This window comes from Homalodisca vitripennis, chromosome 3, assembly GCF_021130785.1.
Source record: "Homalodisca vitripennis isolate AUS2020 chromosome 3, UT_GWSS_2.1, whole genome shotgun sequence".
Classification (NCBI taxonomy): domain Eukaryota; kingdom Metazoa; phylum Arthropoda; class Insecta; order Hemiptera; family Cicadellidae; genus Homalodisca; species Homalodisca vitripennis.
The window spans coordinates 133,290,236-133,309,272 of NC_060209.1; the positions used below are offsets into that span (position 1 = coordinate 133,290,236).

Consider the following 19,037-nt stretch of genomic DNA (forward strand, 5'->3'; position numbering starts at 1 on the left):
ACCTAGACTCAGCCAACTGGATGTTCCCAATTCCCAAACCAGCAGTGATAACTACTATACTGTAACTTGCTCCTAAACAAAATCACAGCTGTGTCCAAATTTGCAACCAGGCATATCAAGGAAATAGTGTTATGGTTTTAAGTATTAGATTAGTTGAAAAAGGTTACTGTACATTGGGTTATGATTGGTTGGAAGTTAGAACCCTTAAGAGTGAGAATTACTATTTAATTTAAGTATTAAAGTATGATAAGTCATGTGCGCGACAAGAGCAAGATTATACAGGTAAGGAATGCATTGGTCTATGAGCGTTAAGGAACATAGGTGAGTGGCTCATACTATATGATGAACCTGAATGTATTTTAAATAGTTTCTGTTCCGACCTATGTCATCTGAGCTCTTACCTTACAATCATTTCAATTGATGTTCAATAGGACAAAGTTGAGCTGTTAATTACCGAACTATTTAGGTTTAGGACTCTAAAATCCTAGCTCAAAGGTATAGCGCAACCAGTTTTTGACGGTTGGTTTTGATAACAACCCGAAAACCTTACATTTTGGCGTTTAAACGCTGGGCTAGAAATATGTAGAATCAAATTTGAAACATTGGAAAAAACGATTCTACGAAAACTACATTTACCACAGTAACTACGGCATCGACTGTGTCTAAAATGATTTTTGACTGGATTGCAATTATCATTCTTATTAATAAAAGCAACCAATACAGTCCATGTAGTTAAGAGAGGTACGTCTGATACTACCATTAAGATACAGTTGTTAATCCAGTTGATGAGCGAGTATCGTGGATATGTAATCTAGTTTCAAATCTGAAGTGTAGAGAGAAATAGCGTGATATGGAATGGATTGTGAAAGAAATACAAAGATTCGAGGGCGAGAATAGTAAAGACCTTCAATGAAGTCCATCACAAGATGATACAAGGCTTAGCATACGAATATGTAGTGGGTGCCTTGTTATACCAGCAAAATGTACTGTGACGCTTCTTCAAGCCTTTTTTTTAGAGGCGTCATTGTCCCGATATCATTTGTCCCCGAGTCGGTCCTGTTGTCAACTCCCATACACTCAGTGACGACTGTCGTGCTGCCTTTTCTTCGGTCTACTCTACTCACTTCGCCCTCGTGTTAACATTGCAATTCCAACCCTCAAACAACATTCTTAAGAAACACATTTTTTCAACTGCATAACAGTTTTAAACTCTTTCTGTGCTTGTTCGAAGGTCGAGTTGTTCTTAAAACCTTTCCTTTTTACATACCTTTTACCTTAGTCTTCTTCACCGCAGTCTTGAAGAGTAGGGAATCTTCAAAATCAATCTTGATGTCACTGATTGTGTCATGTGTATGTGTGTTGGTTTGTTAGTCGGGAGTGGTCTTCAAATAATTCGTTTATGTTGTAGTAGGGTTTAGTTAAGAGATATTCTTTGAGTTGTTTGTAAAAAAGTTTAGCCCCCATAATTTGTGGTGTTTTGTTGGTTTTGGGTAGTCTATGTTGTGGAATGTTAAAGTTTATTTTGATGTTTCTTAAGTTATATTTATGGACATAATTTCTAAGTTTGGGTGGGTTTAATTTTAAGATAAACCCACTTTTATCTTCTTGTGGATTTCCACAAGAAGATAAAAGTGTTTCTCGAAGGGAAGTCTCTTACAGTGCCTATCAACTTTTTTTTTAAATCTCTTTTAAGCCTCAGCTTTCAAGCTATGCTGGCTTCGACGTACACTGATTTATTACACTGGTATTTTTATTTTTGCAAAGTACTCTAATTTATTATTACACTGGTATTTTGCAAAGTACTCATCATTCATGTCTTTGCCTGATTGGACCTCCCCGGGATTCGAACCCGTGATCTCTCAGTTAGAGAGCCGAGACTATAACCATTAGTCTACGGAGGAGGACTTGATAACGTTATAATATGTGTTTCTGATATCTTTTTTATTGTTAATTTAAGTTACAGCAGCTAACCGAATGGATGTTTTGTTTATTATAATAGTAATTAATGATAAATAAAATCAATAATTTGCGTTTTACTATTTGAACATGAACATGTAATACTTGTTTATGGTAATAAATTGTTCTGATTCTAACTTAATGAAGCCAATAGACCGATGATTAAGGATATAATAATATCTAATAATGAAAATTAAAAATTGAAATAGCCATTCTTGCCGTATTTGGACTTTAATTCGTTCTATACTTAGACGATAAATCTTCACATATAAGATGAAACAGTGAAAAGATTAACACTAAAAACAAAATTACATCACTTTTATCATTTTCTAAATAAAATCAAATGTTTTAAATTTGACTAGTAGTTAGTAAACGCAATATTTACCCTTCAAATAACACTTTAAGTGTAATAGTAATTAGAGTTTACTTTCCTATCAGTTAATAGAAACTTTTCCAATTATTGACATTGTGGAGAGAAATCCTTAAGAGAAACAGCTTAAACGATTTGAAAATACCTGAAATCTGAGAACAAATGCATTCTAAGATATGACGTACAAGTGATGTAACCATTGTAATGAATAGGGCTGTATGGTACGGTATAGTTGCCGAAACCAGTTATTAAAGACTATACAGTCAGAGTCAGTTAACTTAACCTCAAAGTTACTAAACTATTGTAGTAAGTTTAGGTTAGACTTAATATTTGATATTTAGCCGGATTTTTATTTCTTTGTGTATTTTTTTAAAACAAGAAGCAACTGATATGTTTAAGAAGTAAGTATATTTAAACAAAATGACTTTATTATATTTAAAATAAAGCTAGTTAAACAAATTTTATTTTCAACAGTTGAATTCTAAACTATTTGAGGCCTACTAAGGTCTTTTTGAATTCTTGAGAACATATCCTAAACCTACTAAATTAAAGCTTGCAGCTAAATTAAAATTTACCTGTTTAATTCACTGTATGAAAGTGAACTGTTCTATCCACATTTTAGTTCTATTTAGAACATGTACTGATATTCGGGAATAACCATTTGTATGGTCCTTGGCATAGGCTGCTTTGAGTTAACAAGGTTATGAAGGAAATAGGTATTATTTGGACATTTTCCATAGTTCAGTGACACAAAAAAATCAGTAACACTACGTTTCGAGACGTGCAAATCTCATTATGCGTTTCACAACACTTTATTTATTTTAGCCTAGATTATAGTTGTGTTAGGTCAGTTATTTGAGATCTGTAATCTGATCTCTTCCTCAGGTGAATAACTGACCTAACACATAACTCTACAATCTAGGTTAAAATAAACAAAGCCTTGTGAAATGCATGATGTATGAGATTTGCAGATCTCGAAACGTAGTGTTACTGATATTTTCGTGTCATATATACCTTACTTGACTTTTGGCAAAAGAAGTACCTAGACTCTCCTAGGTACTATAAGAAATTCTAAAATGAGCACTATTGTTAATACGGTTTACATGTTCGCTTTCTAAAGTTCAAAAATATTTTAACTCTCCGGGCAGCCTTTATACATTGTGAAATGTATGCCTGTTTTGTGAGGTTAAGGCTCTCCTTGTAAAATAGAGAATTGTATAACTGAAGATAATAAGTTTTATATAATAATTTTTGTACTATATATTACTTTTTTTGTAATTAACTTTGCTTTCAGATTGTGTAATTATACAAATTTTTAAATGTGTCTTACTTCAGGGAAAGGAAATTGTGACAAACAAATAAAAAAATAACTTGTAAGGAAATATCCTCATGTTTTTGATGTGTAATACATATATCTAAAATTTAGAATAACCAAATTGTGGTAAGTTTTGTTTTGAAAAAAGAACTGTATAATGTTGTAAAGTTTATATTAGTGACTTTCTTGGATATTTTCAATAACAGATGATCCAAAGGATGTTATATAATATTTGGTACAAACCAAGATATTCAAACACCACTAAACGTAAAGAAAATAGTTGGGCTTTCCAACGTTACGGATTATAATGCAATTTGGCCAGTAATAATAACGATACAATGGATTTAAGAAATTAATATGTATCGTAAAAAATTTTAACAATTGCAGTTGGTAAAAGTCTTTCTTGTCAAATATATTGACGATGGACACTCGGAGGTTTAAACTATACTTGAAGAACAACTGGTATCCATTCATTACAAAAAGTACTTGCTCTACCGGGACTCGAACCCGGATCTCTCACTTGTTGGGTGAGAGTGCTACCACTACACCACAGAGCCCTTACTTTTTAAGATTCAATTATTTTGTATTTGTCCATATCTGTCACATATGCGTTTGATTAACCAAACTAACATATGATCGGAAGACCAAATACCTGTCAAACGACTTTAGTTTACATTGTAATCAAATTTGTATAAATGACAGTAGCCTAATTTATAATTTTTATATTTATAAAAAATATTTTTTATATTTATAATTTAATTTTTCATTAAACATTGAATGTGAAATACTTAGAATTTGAAATACTTGAAAAACATTGTTTACCAAGAAGAAAAATTACTATAGAGATATTTAAATTTTCTAATTAAAAAAAAAATATTCAGATCTGAAAGGATTGATTAAATCATATGAGTTTTATAAACAAGAAGACAAAAATTATGGAAGCACAAATAATTCTTGAAATATTTAATAAAGATACTCATATAAAATTGCTTAAAGAATATCTCAGTTAATGCAAGATAGTAAGTATTTGTAACAATGTAGAAATTGCAGAGAAGAATTTATCTATTTTAAATAATGCTGTATCTGAAAGTTCCATACACCGAGCCTTAAATGTAGTATCAAAGGTTTATGAAGATAGTCAAAAGCTTAAGTCCAGGTGACAGACCCAGTAACTATGACGCTAATAAAGTATGTGGTTAATGCGTGTTCAAACATATTTTCAAAAGTTGCCCAGCATATGGAAAACAATGTTTCCAATGTAAATCTTTCAATCACTTTTCAAATATGTGTAAAGTGAAGATTAAATGGTCATTTCAATATTGATGGAAAATTATGAGTCAAATGTACAAATAGATTTTGATTCTGAATCTTATGAAATTTGTCACTCAGGGAATTTAAATCAAGTAAAATCATCTATTTACTCTAAAGAAACAGTAGTGGAAAAGAGTCAAGAATTTTGACAATTTTTTTTATTTTAAACTGGAAAGTGGGGTGAAGTAAATATTATCCCCATTGGTTTGATGAAACAAATATACAGAGTGGTTATAAATTATTGTACACATTTTAAGATTGAAATAAATAAATAACCAAACAACTTAAAAACATGGAAATTGTTTTATTAAATAGCAAATTTAAAACAGTTTTATTACCAATGAAGGACAAAAAGATTACTGTTTACTCATACTTTTACAAGGAAAACTAAACTAATTCCACGTGCTCTCCGAGGTTTGCACGCAAAGTTTGTAGTCTAAATTCAACCTCACACCATGTGTTTCTGAGCATTGCTGGAGTTATGCTTCCAATAACCTCTCGAACTCTATTCTTGAGTTCCTCAATATCTTGAACTTTTTTGGCAAAGACTCTGTCCTTGACATAGCCCCAAAAAAAAAGTCTAAGGGTGTAATGTCTGGGGAACGTGGAGGCCAAGGAATTGGACCATCCCGTCCAATCCAACGACCAGGAAACGTGTCATTTAGGTAGTCACGTACTATCTTACCCCAGTGTGGAGGGGCACCATCTTGCTGACAGTAAAACATTTGGTTGTCTATGCTCAATTTGCGGTATTGCAAAAAGTTTCAAGCATGTCGAGGTATACCTCTTTAGTGACTGTCGGTTCTGCGAAGAAAAAGGATCCTATCACTTCATCTATAGCCAATGCACACCAAACGTTTTTTTTAGGGCTGTCTCTTTCTTGTTCTCGAACATTATGAGGATTTTCAGTACCCCAAATCCTATAATTGTATCTATTCACATTACCAGAAACATGAAAGGTTGCTTCATCAGAAAAAATTACTTTTTTCAAGAAATTGCTTTCTCCAATGTTTATTGTTTGTTCTTCGAGGTCAAGTAATCTAACAGCAAAATCGTAGCATCGAGGTTTATCGTTAGGTTTTTAGTTCATGTAATAACTGAATTTTGTATGGATGGAGCTTAAGGTGTTTGTGCAAAGTTTTTAAGACTGTTGATCGAGGTAATCCTAATTCCAAACTTGCACGCCGAGTAGACTTACCAGGGCTCCTCGTAAACAATTCTCTTACTTGATCAACAATAGCTTCAGAAACTGGAGGTCTACCAGCACCTTTTCTATGTTGGACACTTCCCGTCTGTTCAAATTGCCTATACCAGCGTTTTATAGAATTGTTACTCGGAGGATTGCGGCCATACTCTAAACGAAACCTTCTTTGAAACAGTTATTACAGATCTGCTTTCATGAAACCAAAGAACACACCTTGCTTTTTCTTGCACACTAGCCATTTTGATACTGAGGTTAGTTTAGTGTTTGTTTAGTCAACTGTAATTAACAGCTGGTGTGGAAAGATCCATAGTTGACCAGCTGGACTATGTCACAAACACAAGTCATTAAGAAGAATCATACCTTACACCCACAGTTTAAAGTGACCATTTTTAATTTCTTTTTATAACAACTTTTTATAATTATTGTATTGTGTACAATTATTAATTTTCAGTTCAGTATATAAAACTGTTTTAAATTAACAATTTAATAAAACAATTCCCATGTTTTTAAGTTGATTTGTTATTTAGGTACTTTGGGATTATACCGACCACACCAGTATGAAGAACACAAAAAATAGAAATTTATAGAAACAAACATGATAGAACGAAAAAACAACTCTTCAATTACAAAATTACAAACTTACAAGCATTTCCAGGTATTGTGATCGGTATTGTTGTCGCTGTTATCTTATCTTTCTCGAGAATCCTGATTACAGCAGGCCGCGCGGCATCACGTGATTTGCACGGTACATCATTGCCTTTCCATTACAATTCAATTTATATTTCTGATTAGCCCCTCTAGAATTTGATATTTTACTGATAGGTACTATCTCGAGGGATGTTTTTCTTTCGTCGACATCAGCGCGGGGCAGCACCGAAGGTGCTGCCGAAGCCCGCGCTGATGGCCGGAGGCACTCGCATTTTGGGTGGCGGAATGTGATCAAGAATAAAAAAACAAGTTTTGAGTGTTTTTTTTAATAAAAAGTTTAGTTTGGTAAATGTTTGTTTTTGTTGAATTTTTGTGTTTGGAGAAATGTAGAGGTTTAAAACACGGAAGTACAACAAAGCGATGCACCAGCTGAACGGGCGGCGAGACTCTGCAATCACGTTATCTACTAGACGCTCGACTTTGACCTCTGTCTGAGGATGGGGAGGTGTTTGCGATAAGACAATTCTGTTTTATATTGACGAAATATTGTTCTACGCTAATCTAGTAATCAGTAGAAACGAAATGTGAAATAACGATTCATGTCTGGGTGTGGTCGGTATAATCCCAAAGTACCGTTATTTATTTATTCAATCTTAAAATGTGTACAATAATTTATAACCACCCTGTATATATATAAACTAAGTGTAAAGTCAGTATTAAACTTCAAGCTTATGGGTTTTTTTATTAAAACCTTTGGGAATAGTTCAACTGGAACTAGAAAACAAAAATAATGTTGCTAGAATTTTAGTAGTAAAACAATTTTCATGCTGTCCAATATTAGGGTCTACAGACATGTGTAGATTTAGATTTGATAAAAAGGATACATCGTGTTACAAATAGTACTGTAGAATCCCAGAAACACCAGAGTTTTTGAAGATTCTGCTTATGTTTTTGATGGTTTAGGGTGCTTTCCTGATCAGTGTCTCTTAAAACTGAAGGAAAATGCTATTCCTAAAGCTTCTCCACCAAGGCAGGTTCCACTAAAAATTAAAGATGATCTAAAAGAAATCTTAGATAGTCTAGTAATAATGGGTATTACTATTCCTGTTCATGAACCTTGTCAGTGAAAAAATAACTTGGTTCTTGTTGAAAAATCAGACTTTTTATTAAATTTTGTGTTGATCCCGAGCAATTAAACAGATTCTTGGTAGAGAATTATTTTAAATACCTACGTTTGAAGATCTTGCTATTAAACTTTCTAACAAAAAGTATTTCAGTCTATTTGATTTATAAAGTGGATTTAATCAAATACTTTCGGATGAAGAATATAGTAAGCTGTGCAGCTTTAGTACACATTTTGGAATCTTCAGGTATACACATGCCTCTTTTTGCTTATTAATATTATCTAAATATTTTCAGAAACCAACAAGTAAATACTTTGGAAATATAAAAGGAGTTGCTGAATATGGTGCAAAGTATGACTTAATACTAATAGATTAACATTCAGGATGGATTGAAGTAAAAACCATAAGAAGTAAATCTATAGATACAATCATTGATAAGCTGAAACCTACATTTGCAAGATTTGGTTTTCCCCATTTGATTGTAGCTGATAACAATCCATTTATCTCTTTCTATTTCAATGAGTTTGGAAAGAAATGAAATTTTGTGCTCAATACGTCAAGTTCTTTAATTCTAAAAGCAATGAACTGGTTGAAAAAAGTGTTGAAATTGTCAAATCAATGTGAAAGAAGGTCAAATATGAAAACAAGAATTTGAATCTTTATTTACTTAACTACAGGAATTCTCCAGTGGCCTAGACTACTCGCTATCTCAGTTACTTATAAGCTGTAATTTAAGAAATAAACTACCTGTTACACCTTTTAATCTAAAACCTCCATTGTACAAGATGATAGGATTACTTCTAAGGTCCAGCAGTATTATTATAATAGATCTTGTAATTCAGAAGATGTGTTTAACAATAATGATAGAGTACTTGTTTTAAATAACTGTTCAAAGATTTGGAAAAAAGAAGAAATAATATAAAAACTGAGATTTTGTTCATACATAGTCAATATTAATGGGAGAATTTGAAGAAGAAGTTCCATTTTCATATTAATATTCAAAAAAGTTATTTTCTCTTTGAAATATTGAAAGTTCAGCCTATAAATCTATTGAATCCTTTGATTTGTCATGTTTCTGTTTGAAATAAATTCTTTACTTCTTTCTTACAGAAAATCCAAAATGTTTCAATAAAAAAATTTAATATCATTTCAATGTCAACAGATTTGATGAAAAGGAAAGTGTATCTGGAGTCCAGCAACTCAAGTCTTCAGTTCAAAAGGGTATAAGAAGCAAACTGTTGGAGCAATTTCCCTTCTTGGACTCTTATGTGGATACTATCCTGCCAAAAAAAGATACATTTAGGATTGTCAAGTGGTAAGAAACGTTTTTAGTAATTATTCTAACTGAATTTAAGGTGGCTAATGTAAATACATTCAGCATATTTCTAAATTTAAATTTAAGTCTATATTTTTTACATTTTTCCGAATATTTCTATTTGAGAGGTTCATGAATGTATAACAATGAATAGAGCTATAAATTTGAAATTTTGTTTATTTTGCTGTTATTGGCGGTTGTAGTAAATTTCTTCTTCTGTCTGTCTCTCTGCCTGCTTGTTTTCAATAGGATATCCCGAGAATAAAATGAGCTATATGTCCTTAAAATTTTGCATGTAACTTTAGCGAAGGCTGTTATGTAACGTGTGGTCTGATGTGTTCCTCCTACCTTGTAGTTAAATAGTGTATAACATTCTTTTACTCTTATTATAAATATTGAAACTCTTCTATGTACTTTTAAAAAGCCAGTGTGGAAATTATGCTTCATAGTGGCTTTCATCTCAAATAAAATCAATGTATTTTATTTTATACATGTTAACGTAAAGTACAATTTAGGATATTTAAAATTCTGTGTGATTGTGAGGCAGTTTATTTTCTGTTTCAAAGTGTACAATTCTGTTAAGTCTCATATGTTTCAGCCATGATCATATAGAAATAATAGTGAATGGCGCAGGAGAGCTTCTATTCTTTCGACAACGAGAAGGCCCATGGATGCCAACATTAAGACTGTTACATAAATGTAAGTAATTTTAAGTGGAGCCCATACAAAATTATAACCAATATTTTATCATTGACATACAAACAGTTTTAATAAGATTTAATTAAAATATAATTTGAATTCTTTGCTAAAATTTCACTACGGTAATCAAGATTTTTCTTTTTCTCACATATTAAGTTAATGAACGGTGAATACAGTCAAACCTCAATATAACGAACCTCAAGGGACCGAACAGAAAATTCGTTATATAAAGTATTTTGTTATAATGAGGTTCGTTATATTGAGGTTAGGTTAGCAACAGCACTGGTCCAACTAATTGAAACCATCATTGATAAATTGGAAGCAGGATATATAGCCACAAGTATACTTTTGGACTTTTACCAAGGCCTTCGATTGTCTAGACCACAAGCTCATTACAAAAAAAACTGCAAACTCTGGGAATCATTGACAAAGAAATAGACTGGTTCAAGAGCTACCTCAGCAATAGGACACAGATTGTGGAAATTACTTACACTACACACAACACAGTCAAAAAAGTAAAATCTGAACCACTACCAGTAAGCAGAGGAGTGCCGCAAGGCTCTGTTCTTGGACCTGTCTTGTATATCCTTCTGACTAGCGACTTTCCAGAATACCTTCAAAACTATTGTGAAATGGTAATGTACGCTGATGATACAGCCCTTATTGTAGCAAACAAAAACAAAGATCAACTAGACATTGACTCCTTTGTAGCTTTCAATATGGCTAAACAATATTGCAACCTAAATGATTTGGTTTTAAATGAATCAAAAACCCAACAACTAATTTTTACAGCTACTCAAAATAACTATCATGGTCTCCCAGAAGTAACTACAATAGAATTCGGAAAATATTTAGGACTCACCTTGGACCGAAATTTATCTTGGGAACCACACATCAACCAGCTCTGTCAAAAAACTAAATAGCAGTCTTTACGCAATAAGGAGAATTGCACAAATCAGCAACACTGATGTAGCTATGACAGCATACTACTCGTTGTTTGAATCTCACTTGAGATACGGCCTGATAGCCTGGGGAGGCACGACAATCTCAAATCTCCAAAGGGTGCTGGTTCTACAAAAAAGGACAATTAGAGCTCTAAAAGAACTAGGACCACTTGACACATGCCGAACAGCCTTCAAAGAACTGAGAATTCTGACTGTAGTAGGACTCTACATCCAAGAGACAATCCTCTATACAATCAAATCAGGGCAAGCAAGGACTGGAGACAGACACTCCTATAAAACCAGACACAGGAGCAACTTTCTCCTAAATCAACATCATCTCAGCTTATTTGAGAGGAAACCTTCTTATCGAGGAGCAATGTTCTTCAACATTCTACCTGAATCCCTAAGAAGACTGCCAGAAAAGAACTTCAAAGCCTCCTTGAGAAACTGGCTACTGGAGCGACCAATTTACACAATCCAAGAATTTGTTCAATGTAGAACACACAATTTTTGACAAACAATAACTCATACACCAACTGTAACATAAACATGACTTTTGCCCTGTTCTCCAAGAATATGTGCAATAAAGAATATTCTATTCTATTCTATTCTAGGTACAATTTTGCTACATCGAGGTTCACAGATCATCGGCTTGGTTGTGTTAAAAAGTTGTGAAATTGTATACTGTACTGTATTTAAATAATGTGTAAAACGAAATAAAAATGCATTTAATTTGGAACAATGAAACTTTATTTTTATTTTTTTGTTTCAATTAAGAATACAGTATGTAAAACAGAAGAACTGTAATACAGTAGCTATGTATTTTGAAAACACATTAAAAAAAAGTTGAAAAGCAAACATGACCTGAACAAAACTTAAAAATCTTACGCTATAATCTTTGTTATAACAAGGTGCAGTCATGGAAAATTCATTATATAGAGGTGAATTTCGCTACAAGAGGTTCTAACAACGAAAAATTCAGTATACCGGGAGTGATTTATTTTTCCAAGAATACTAAAAATTCGTTATATCGAGGTTGTGAATATGCTTTATTTGTTATGTAGAGGTGAAATTTGCATTGATTCTTATGGAGACTTCTAGGGGATTTAAAAAAATTCGTTATATCAAGGAATTTGTTATATTGAGGTTCGTTATATTGAGCTTTGACTGTAACAATTTGTACCAGTTTGTTTATTTCATAGTTTGGCATGAACGTCGTTCTTAAGACGTTCATGCATTCTGATTCTTAAGAAAATCAGGAAGAATATCCAGCTAAAATAAGTTTTGATCAAAATACATTCTTAAAATATTGGCATTTAATATGTGATTTTTACATAACAGCTGCTTATAACCAAAAATGATAAGCAGTAACATTGAATGTTTTCTCTAATGTGTTTTTTATTGGATATTAACACATTTTTAAATATAAAAATAATGATTTTGCTAGTTTCCAATTAATTATTTTAACACAAAATCACAAAATGTTATAATATTTATTAAGTAACAGTTTAATAACAATTTTTAACTCTTGAGTGCCGTGTACATCAGATGTAGTAAAAAAACTCATAAATTGCCCGTGTCTGTATTTAGGCGATATTTAATATAGTAAACGATTAACCCTTTTAGTGCTGGAGTATAATTAAAAAGTTTGTCTGAAAAATGCCAGAGATCTCTCTCAAGGTACTGCTGAAAAATGCAAAACCCATTTCAGCGATTTTGTAATTGACTAAATCATCCATAAAATCAAAACAGTTTGAGATAACTTCTAATTTTTTTTAATAAATACATTTTTTAATTAAGAACATATAAAACATGGTTATACTGTTAATTTGTTCTATTGAAAAACACACAAATGGTACTTGCCAAAAACTGTTTAACCCATTGTGGATCACTGACGAGCTGGGCTCGTCACGCAGCAGCCGGGCCTAACGGCATGATGACGAGCTCAGGTCACAAAAGCGGTCTGCTTTTAAGTTTCCCTCCAAATAGTTCTAGTAATATCTGATGGATCGGGCGATCGTCTTCACTTGTCAACTAAGAGTGTCTAAACGGTCTACGTTTAGAGTTTTCAAAAGTTTTATAAATATCCTACAGATTGCAGTTGTATACGCAGACGTACATGTTGGCGGGTTTAGTCTAGACAATGGCCCGGATGTTGTAATCGCTTCGCCCGAGCCGCTTTATTTAGACTATGATTCAGACATCATCCCTGCCACCCCGGAACCTTGCTCGCGTGTTATCGTTCCTACATCACGGATACCCCAGCAGGCCCATGTCCGATCTGAACAAATACCTTCACAGCTGAATTTTCTAGTATACAATAGCGAGCGATACGATGTGGCGCACCATTGCTGTTCGTTCGGCCGCTGACCGTAAATTAATTCGTGCCCGCACGCCAAAACAATACTATCCACAATGGGTTAAACATTTTTCCAGTTTCATATGAAAAATAGCACTTGAAAAAAATATGTCCTCAAAACAACTGATACTGCTATGTACAACAACTAAAATTGTACATATATACAAAAAAATATGCTTTATACAAAATCATAAAGATAACACTACTTACCTACTATGTTTTCAATTTTTCTAGTAGGCCTAATCTAAACAAATGAGATTCCTAAACATAGTTTATAAAATACAGTCATCACTGATTCTGAATAAGTGAACACTTGAATTGAAAAAAACATATTTAGAAATAAAACTTCTTAAGTGCAATGGAAAATAACTAACAATTCTTATATTATGTAATTTAATTTAAAAATAAAAATAGTTACTTGTGTGTGTGTATATATATATATATATATATATATATATATATATATATATATATATATATATATATGTTTTTGGTATATATATTTTTTCAGTTTTACAAGAGAAATAGCACTTTGAAAAAATTATTTTACTATAACACATAATATCAATTGAAAGACAAAATTAAATTATATACAAGCATAAAAAGTTTTGATTAATTTTTTTTAACTGTAAAAGTTATTTTGATTTTTAGAAAGCTACATTTTTACTTTATTGTGTTGTTACACTACATTTTAAACTAAACATCTAAATAATCTTACTAAATTGCTGTAATTTTTTCTTTTAATTTGGCTCATTCTGATTGTTTATAAACTGTACATATGGACGTCATTATTTAGTTTTTTTTTGCCACGTCCATATACGTTGGCACTAATAGGTTAATGCCCATTTTTGTTCCTCATATGTCTTTGGAATGAGAATTAGCTATGATGTTATGGTTTGACAACGGATGAATTTTTCAGATGCGGATTACGGGTTTGGCTAGTAGCACTGTTAAATTTATTCCACAATTGATTTTTGTTTTAAATACAAATTATAAAGCAGTGAACAATTTACATTTATTAGTGTAATAATATCAGTATTGATATTTGGATGTTTCCATAGCAACAAGCTTTTGTTTGTTTTATTGTTTCCAGTATTGCTGCCAGGTACATAAAAGTTTGACTATCTATTGTTGAGATTATTTTATTGCACAAGTAGTGTTATTTTGTTCTTTATGTGATGTCTTTTATTCATAAGATTGATTGTAAAAACTTGCAGACAATGAAAACTGTCTCTTACAGGCTTTAGACAAGAGCATTAGCTAAATATTTCTCAGTAGTAGACTGGGTGGTGCTGATGATCAAACTGTAGTGTTTTTTATAAATTATTGTTCACGTTTGTTTGTATTCAGTAAAATATAATATTATATATGAATTTTGTTTATAATTTCATGGGCTCACTATAATTATTTCAGGGTGAACAGAACTAATTATAACCACCATATAATATTTTTTAGAGAAATGTATTGTGACTCATTCAAGTGATAAGCAGTTACTGACTAACGATTAAAGTATTCAACTATCTCAAATAATGTTCCAAGTAGATAAGGGTTTTTAAAACATCTAGCAACATTTCCTATGTGTGCAGTATTCTATTTTATTTTATTCATATATCAAAAAATACATTCCAATTGTTTATTTCATTTACAGTAATGCAGTTGCCATAGCCATTGATGCACAAGTTAGGATTTCCCTCTTCAGTTTAATAATATTAAAATATTATCAACATCTGTTAGTATTCTACTAATTAGTAAAGAAAAATGTGGATATCAACAAAAACGTTAATCATTGTGTTTTCCTTACTCAGACCCATTTTTCCTACCATGGCAGCAAGTGGACAAGGGTGCCATTCGGTTCGTACTCAGTGGTGCCAACATTATGTGTCCAGGACTCACATCTCCAGGCGCCATCATGACTCAAGCTCCGAAAGGAACAGTTGTTGTATCCTTTGCTATATAATCTGTCTTATTCTGTATCAGTGTCTGTTAAGTATGATATTGTTTTTTAAAAGTCTCCAATAGACTTTTATTTTACCTTTTTATTCATGTAAGATTGAACACCAAGACAATTCAAATTAATAACATTTGACTTTTAGTGCTCCACTAGTTAATACCCCTGCTGCAGGCCAACACTAGTTTACTATGATCATCCATTTTCCTTCTTTCAATATTGCAAAGTTAGTTTTTGCGACTCAAAAACATCTGAGACAAGATGCTTAAAGTTTAAACTATAATTTTCTTTCTAGATTTGTGAATAAAAAACAAGCTTTTGAGGCAAGAAGATTAAAGTTGAAACTATTCATTCTGTGTCTAGATTTGTGGCTAAACAACAAGAATTGAAAGTTGTTTGATTCAAATTTGATTGAATTAATATAACGTTAAAATATTAATTTAAAAATACATTTAATGAAAGAAATAAAACTGTAATAATTGCATAGTTAGATTAGAATACATTAAGGTTACAAAGAACCAAATGGTATGCACCATTAAAATAAGTTTTATAAGTATTTTAATAATCTCCAACTTTGTTTCATGAGTGCCTCATGTATTCCATATTTAATCTTATAACACAAAAATTCTTAAATTTTTGGCTTAAAATTCTTTATACCAGTTCTATGAAAGCAATCACCAGCATAGACAACACTTGGTAAAACCATCGGGTAACATGGTCTCGTGTATTTTCCTTTGTTGAGTCTTATACATATAATAAGATTTGTTAGAAACACTTTCAGTTGTTATGAATGAAATGGAGGCTTGGTTTACTGCCAATGATTCAGTACTTTGGGTTGAAGTTATGCAATGTTACACTAAATTATTATAAAAGTATAAATGAAAATCAATTCAAGGGAGAGTTTAAAACGTTATTGATTTATAATCCTTTTTATTCTTTGAAAGATTTGTTAATTTTAATGTTGACTGATAAAAAAATACCAGTATAGTAATTTACTAAAAACAAATTGGTTAAAAATAACTATAAGCTAGTGATCTGTATTGTTAAGTTTATGTATTTTAGGATAGTTATATTATTAGCTTTATGCTTATAACAAATCACCTGACCAAAATGTGTTCACATTGTCCTCGGATGTAATATGCCAATAAAGAATGTCTAATGTCATACCATTTTTAAACACTAGTAAGTGAATGCATTCATTCAGTAAAGATTGTAAAATTGAGTTAATCTTTTAGTTAAAAATAAAAAATCAAGAATAAAAGCAATAATATATGTTTACATATTAAGTTATTTGAAACTAATTTTTACATTAAAAGTCTATTAGAGGCAGGATTACTCCCAAGATATTCAAAATACTCCTGCAGGCTACTTTTCAGTATTAATTATCTAGCATTTTATATGACTTTCTTTCATTGCTTTTTGTGTATTTCTTTCTTAACATGCACAGGCAGTGATGGCTGAAGGTAAACAACATGCTCTGGCAGTCGGAACAACTGCACTTTCTACAGAAGATATGTAAGTATTTCCGTACACATTTTTACCTAAAGAAAAAGGTTTCAGAAGAGTAAATTTTATGTTGTCCACCAAAGTAAAAAACAAACACAGCTATCTTTAGAGAAGGCTTAAACGAATAATAATAAGTCTTTATTTGTTATATAGTTCTGTACAAATTATTAAAAGTATCAGGTTTACAACTAAATGCAAAATTACTTTTATACCACGTGATTATAGAAAAGAAATTCCTCAGTTGTCACTCTGAGCTGTTGTTTGTTTTTCAAGAGAAGTTTCTAAGAAAATGTGTTTTTAGTGAAAAAAAGTATTTGAAAATGTTTTAAAGTGTGTGTGTATGTAGTGTGGTGTTTTTGTGTTTTTTAAATGTGTGTGTCTATAACATTACCTCCTACTTACAATTTATTATCATCGAACAGGTACCTCAGGTGTACATAAGACTAAAACATTTTGAGTTCTTAACCCCCTCCCGCTCGCAAGGCATGAATCGGCACGGCCACCACATAGCCACTGCAGCTTAAACGGCACAGATCGGCACGCACTGCTTTACCCACTAGAGCCGATAAGTGCTGCTCTCAAGTAGCAATATTTTGTACTACTACGGGTTGTTTGCTATCGGGAGACCATTTACTTTATATTTACAGTAGATTTATTCCATTATTTTGCTATTTATATTAGTTATGCGGAAACAATGGCGGGTTGTATTCGTACACTTCGTGACAGTGAAATCTATCTCGTTATTAGTAGTGATTGCGACGATTCAAGTGAGTGTAATGATGTACCAGAGCTTTGTGAAGTGGTTGGTGGCATTGAGGATGTAGTTCGGAGTGATCACGGTGGCAGTGACGGCGAGCCAGACAATGACCTTCACCAAGTAAGCAGCAAACAAACCTGCGCCACCGGCGCCCAGCTGTCCATGTGCCCCCTCCCTGGTCCCGTACAATCAACTTCATCGAACCAATATACATATATGTATTGTAAAATAATTAATATATATAATTATATTTAATTACAATGACAGAACGTGTGCAAGTTGAGGCGCAGCGTATTTTGACCGAGCGCGACAGTAGAGCTATTTAATTGAGGTTAGAAGCACCGTGAGCGCCTGGAAACAATACGAGCGGGAGAGGGTTAATCAACAGGATGATTATATTTTTTGTTTGTTTGAAAATTGTTTATTAGTAGTACATAGAGGTAATCATTTAGTAGAATAAAAAAAAAACATATTTAGTAACATATTAGTAGGAAAAAATAAACTATTCTGTTGGTGTATGATGTTTATGTAAGATTTGTTTTGTAGAGCAAAAGTAAACAAAGGCATCGGCATCGAGAACTGTCACTACCTCAACGATGGACTGTGGCAGATGAAGCCCATCAAGTAATCCTCTCATTTCTACCAAACAACTGAAAACTGGCCAAATTAGTTGTTAATACAAGTAATAAATTTGTTTACAACTATGAGTTGATTTATTTACCTTGTTTCTTCTTTTTCTTCTCCTTCTTAATCTTATTCTGATAGGGCACAGGCCTGTGCAGAAACGTTATTAAATAGAATAAAGGGAAGAGTCGTTACTGTTCAGACAAAAAAAGTGAATTGCTCACAGACAGAATTTAAATCACTGTTATGTGCCATGCAGGCCTAAAATGTTATGCCTTAGATATGTGGTCAGTGACTTACAACCATGCCTCCTTTATATAATTTTAGAAACAACAGTTCATAAATTACAAGAGAATTTGAAATTTATAGTCAATAAAATTTATGACATTTAAAGTTGAATGAAGTAGGATACTCAGTTTATAAAAAACAAAAAATTAATATCACTGCAATATTCAAATAACATAATTTTGAATCAGATGCACATAGCTTATCATATATAATTGCAATGGGTTTCTAGATGGCTTTGTTTATTGAAGCTGATAACATAATCTAAAGTTGTTTTTTTTGTAAACAAATTTCAAAACATTTATTTCAAGCTCAAATTTTGAATTTTCACTGATGCAGAGTTGTGTCATCGGCATACTTCACGAGTTGCCCGTGTTGTAGCGATTAGCCATTATCGTTCACGAATATTATAGCGAGAAGAGGACTGAGTATTGATCTCTGAGGGTTACCATAACTCATATTTTTGGATCCGGAGGCATAACCAGAAACAATGACGACCTGAGTTCGACCACGCAGGAAAGAGTTGAGCCACATATGTGGCAAACCGTACGATTCCAATTTTTGAAGAAGTAAGCTGTGGTCTACGCAATCAAAGCCTTTAGAGAGGTCAAGAAGCAAACCTAAGGTCAGCCTCCTAGCCTCCAAACCTGTAATAATCATATCGACCAGATT

The 19,037-nt window shown here is 32.3% G+C and overlaps 1 protein-coding gene and 1 non-coding gene across 3 annotated transcripts; one reads left to right on the plus strand and one right to left on the minus strand.

Moving 5' to 3' along the window:
* The first annotated feature begins 142 nt into the window (after nucleotides 1-142).
* LOC124357536 (malignant T-cell-amplified sequence 1 homolog) lies at nucleotides 143-18,160 on the plus strand. 2 transcript variants are annotated; one of them, XM_046809427.1, is made up of 6 exons: nucleotides 143-282; nucleotides 9,091-9,243; nucleotides 9,842-9,942; nucleotides 15,051-15,184; nucleotides 16,641-16,708; nucleotides 18,003-18,160. In XM_046809427.1, the coding sequence occupies exons 1-6, from the start codon at nucleotides 254-256 to the stop codon at nucleotides 18,082-18,084; spliced, it is 567 nt and encodes a 188-aa protein (XP_046665383.1). In that variant the 5' UTR covers nucleotides 143-253; the 3' UTR covers nucleotides 18,085-18,160. The 2 variants fall into 2 exon arrangements, with proteins under 2 accessions (XP_046665383.1, XP_046665384.1); XM_046809428.1 differs by lacking the exon at nucleotides 143-282 and adding an exon at nucleotides 2,569-2,727.
* On the minus strand, nucleotides 4,128-4,198 carry Trnav-aac. The gene has a single exon. It is a non-coding gene; the product is annotated as a tRNA-Val (tRNA).
* Nucleotides 18,161-19,037: the final 877 nt, after the last annotated feature.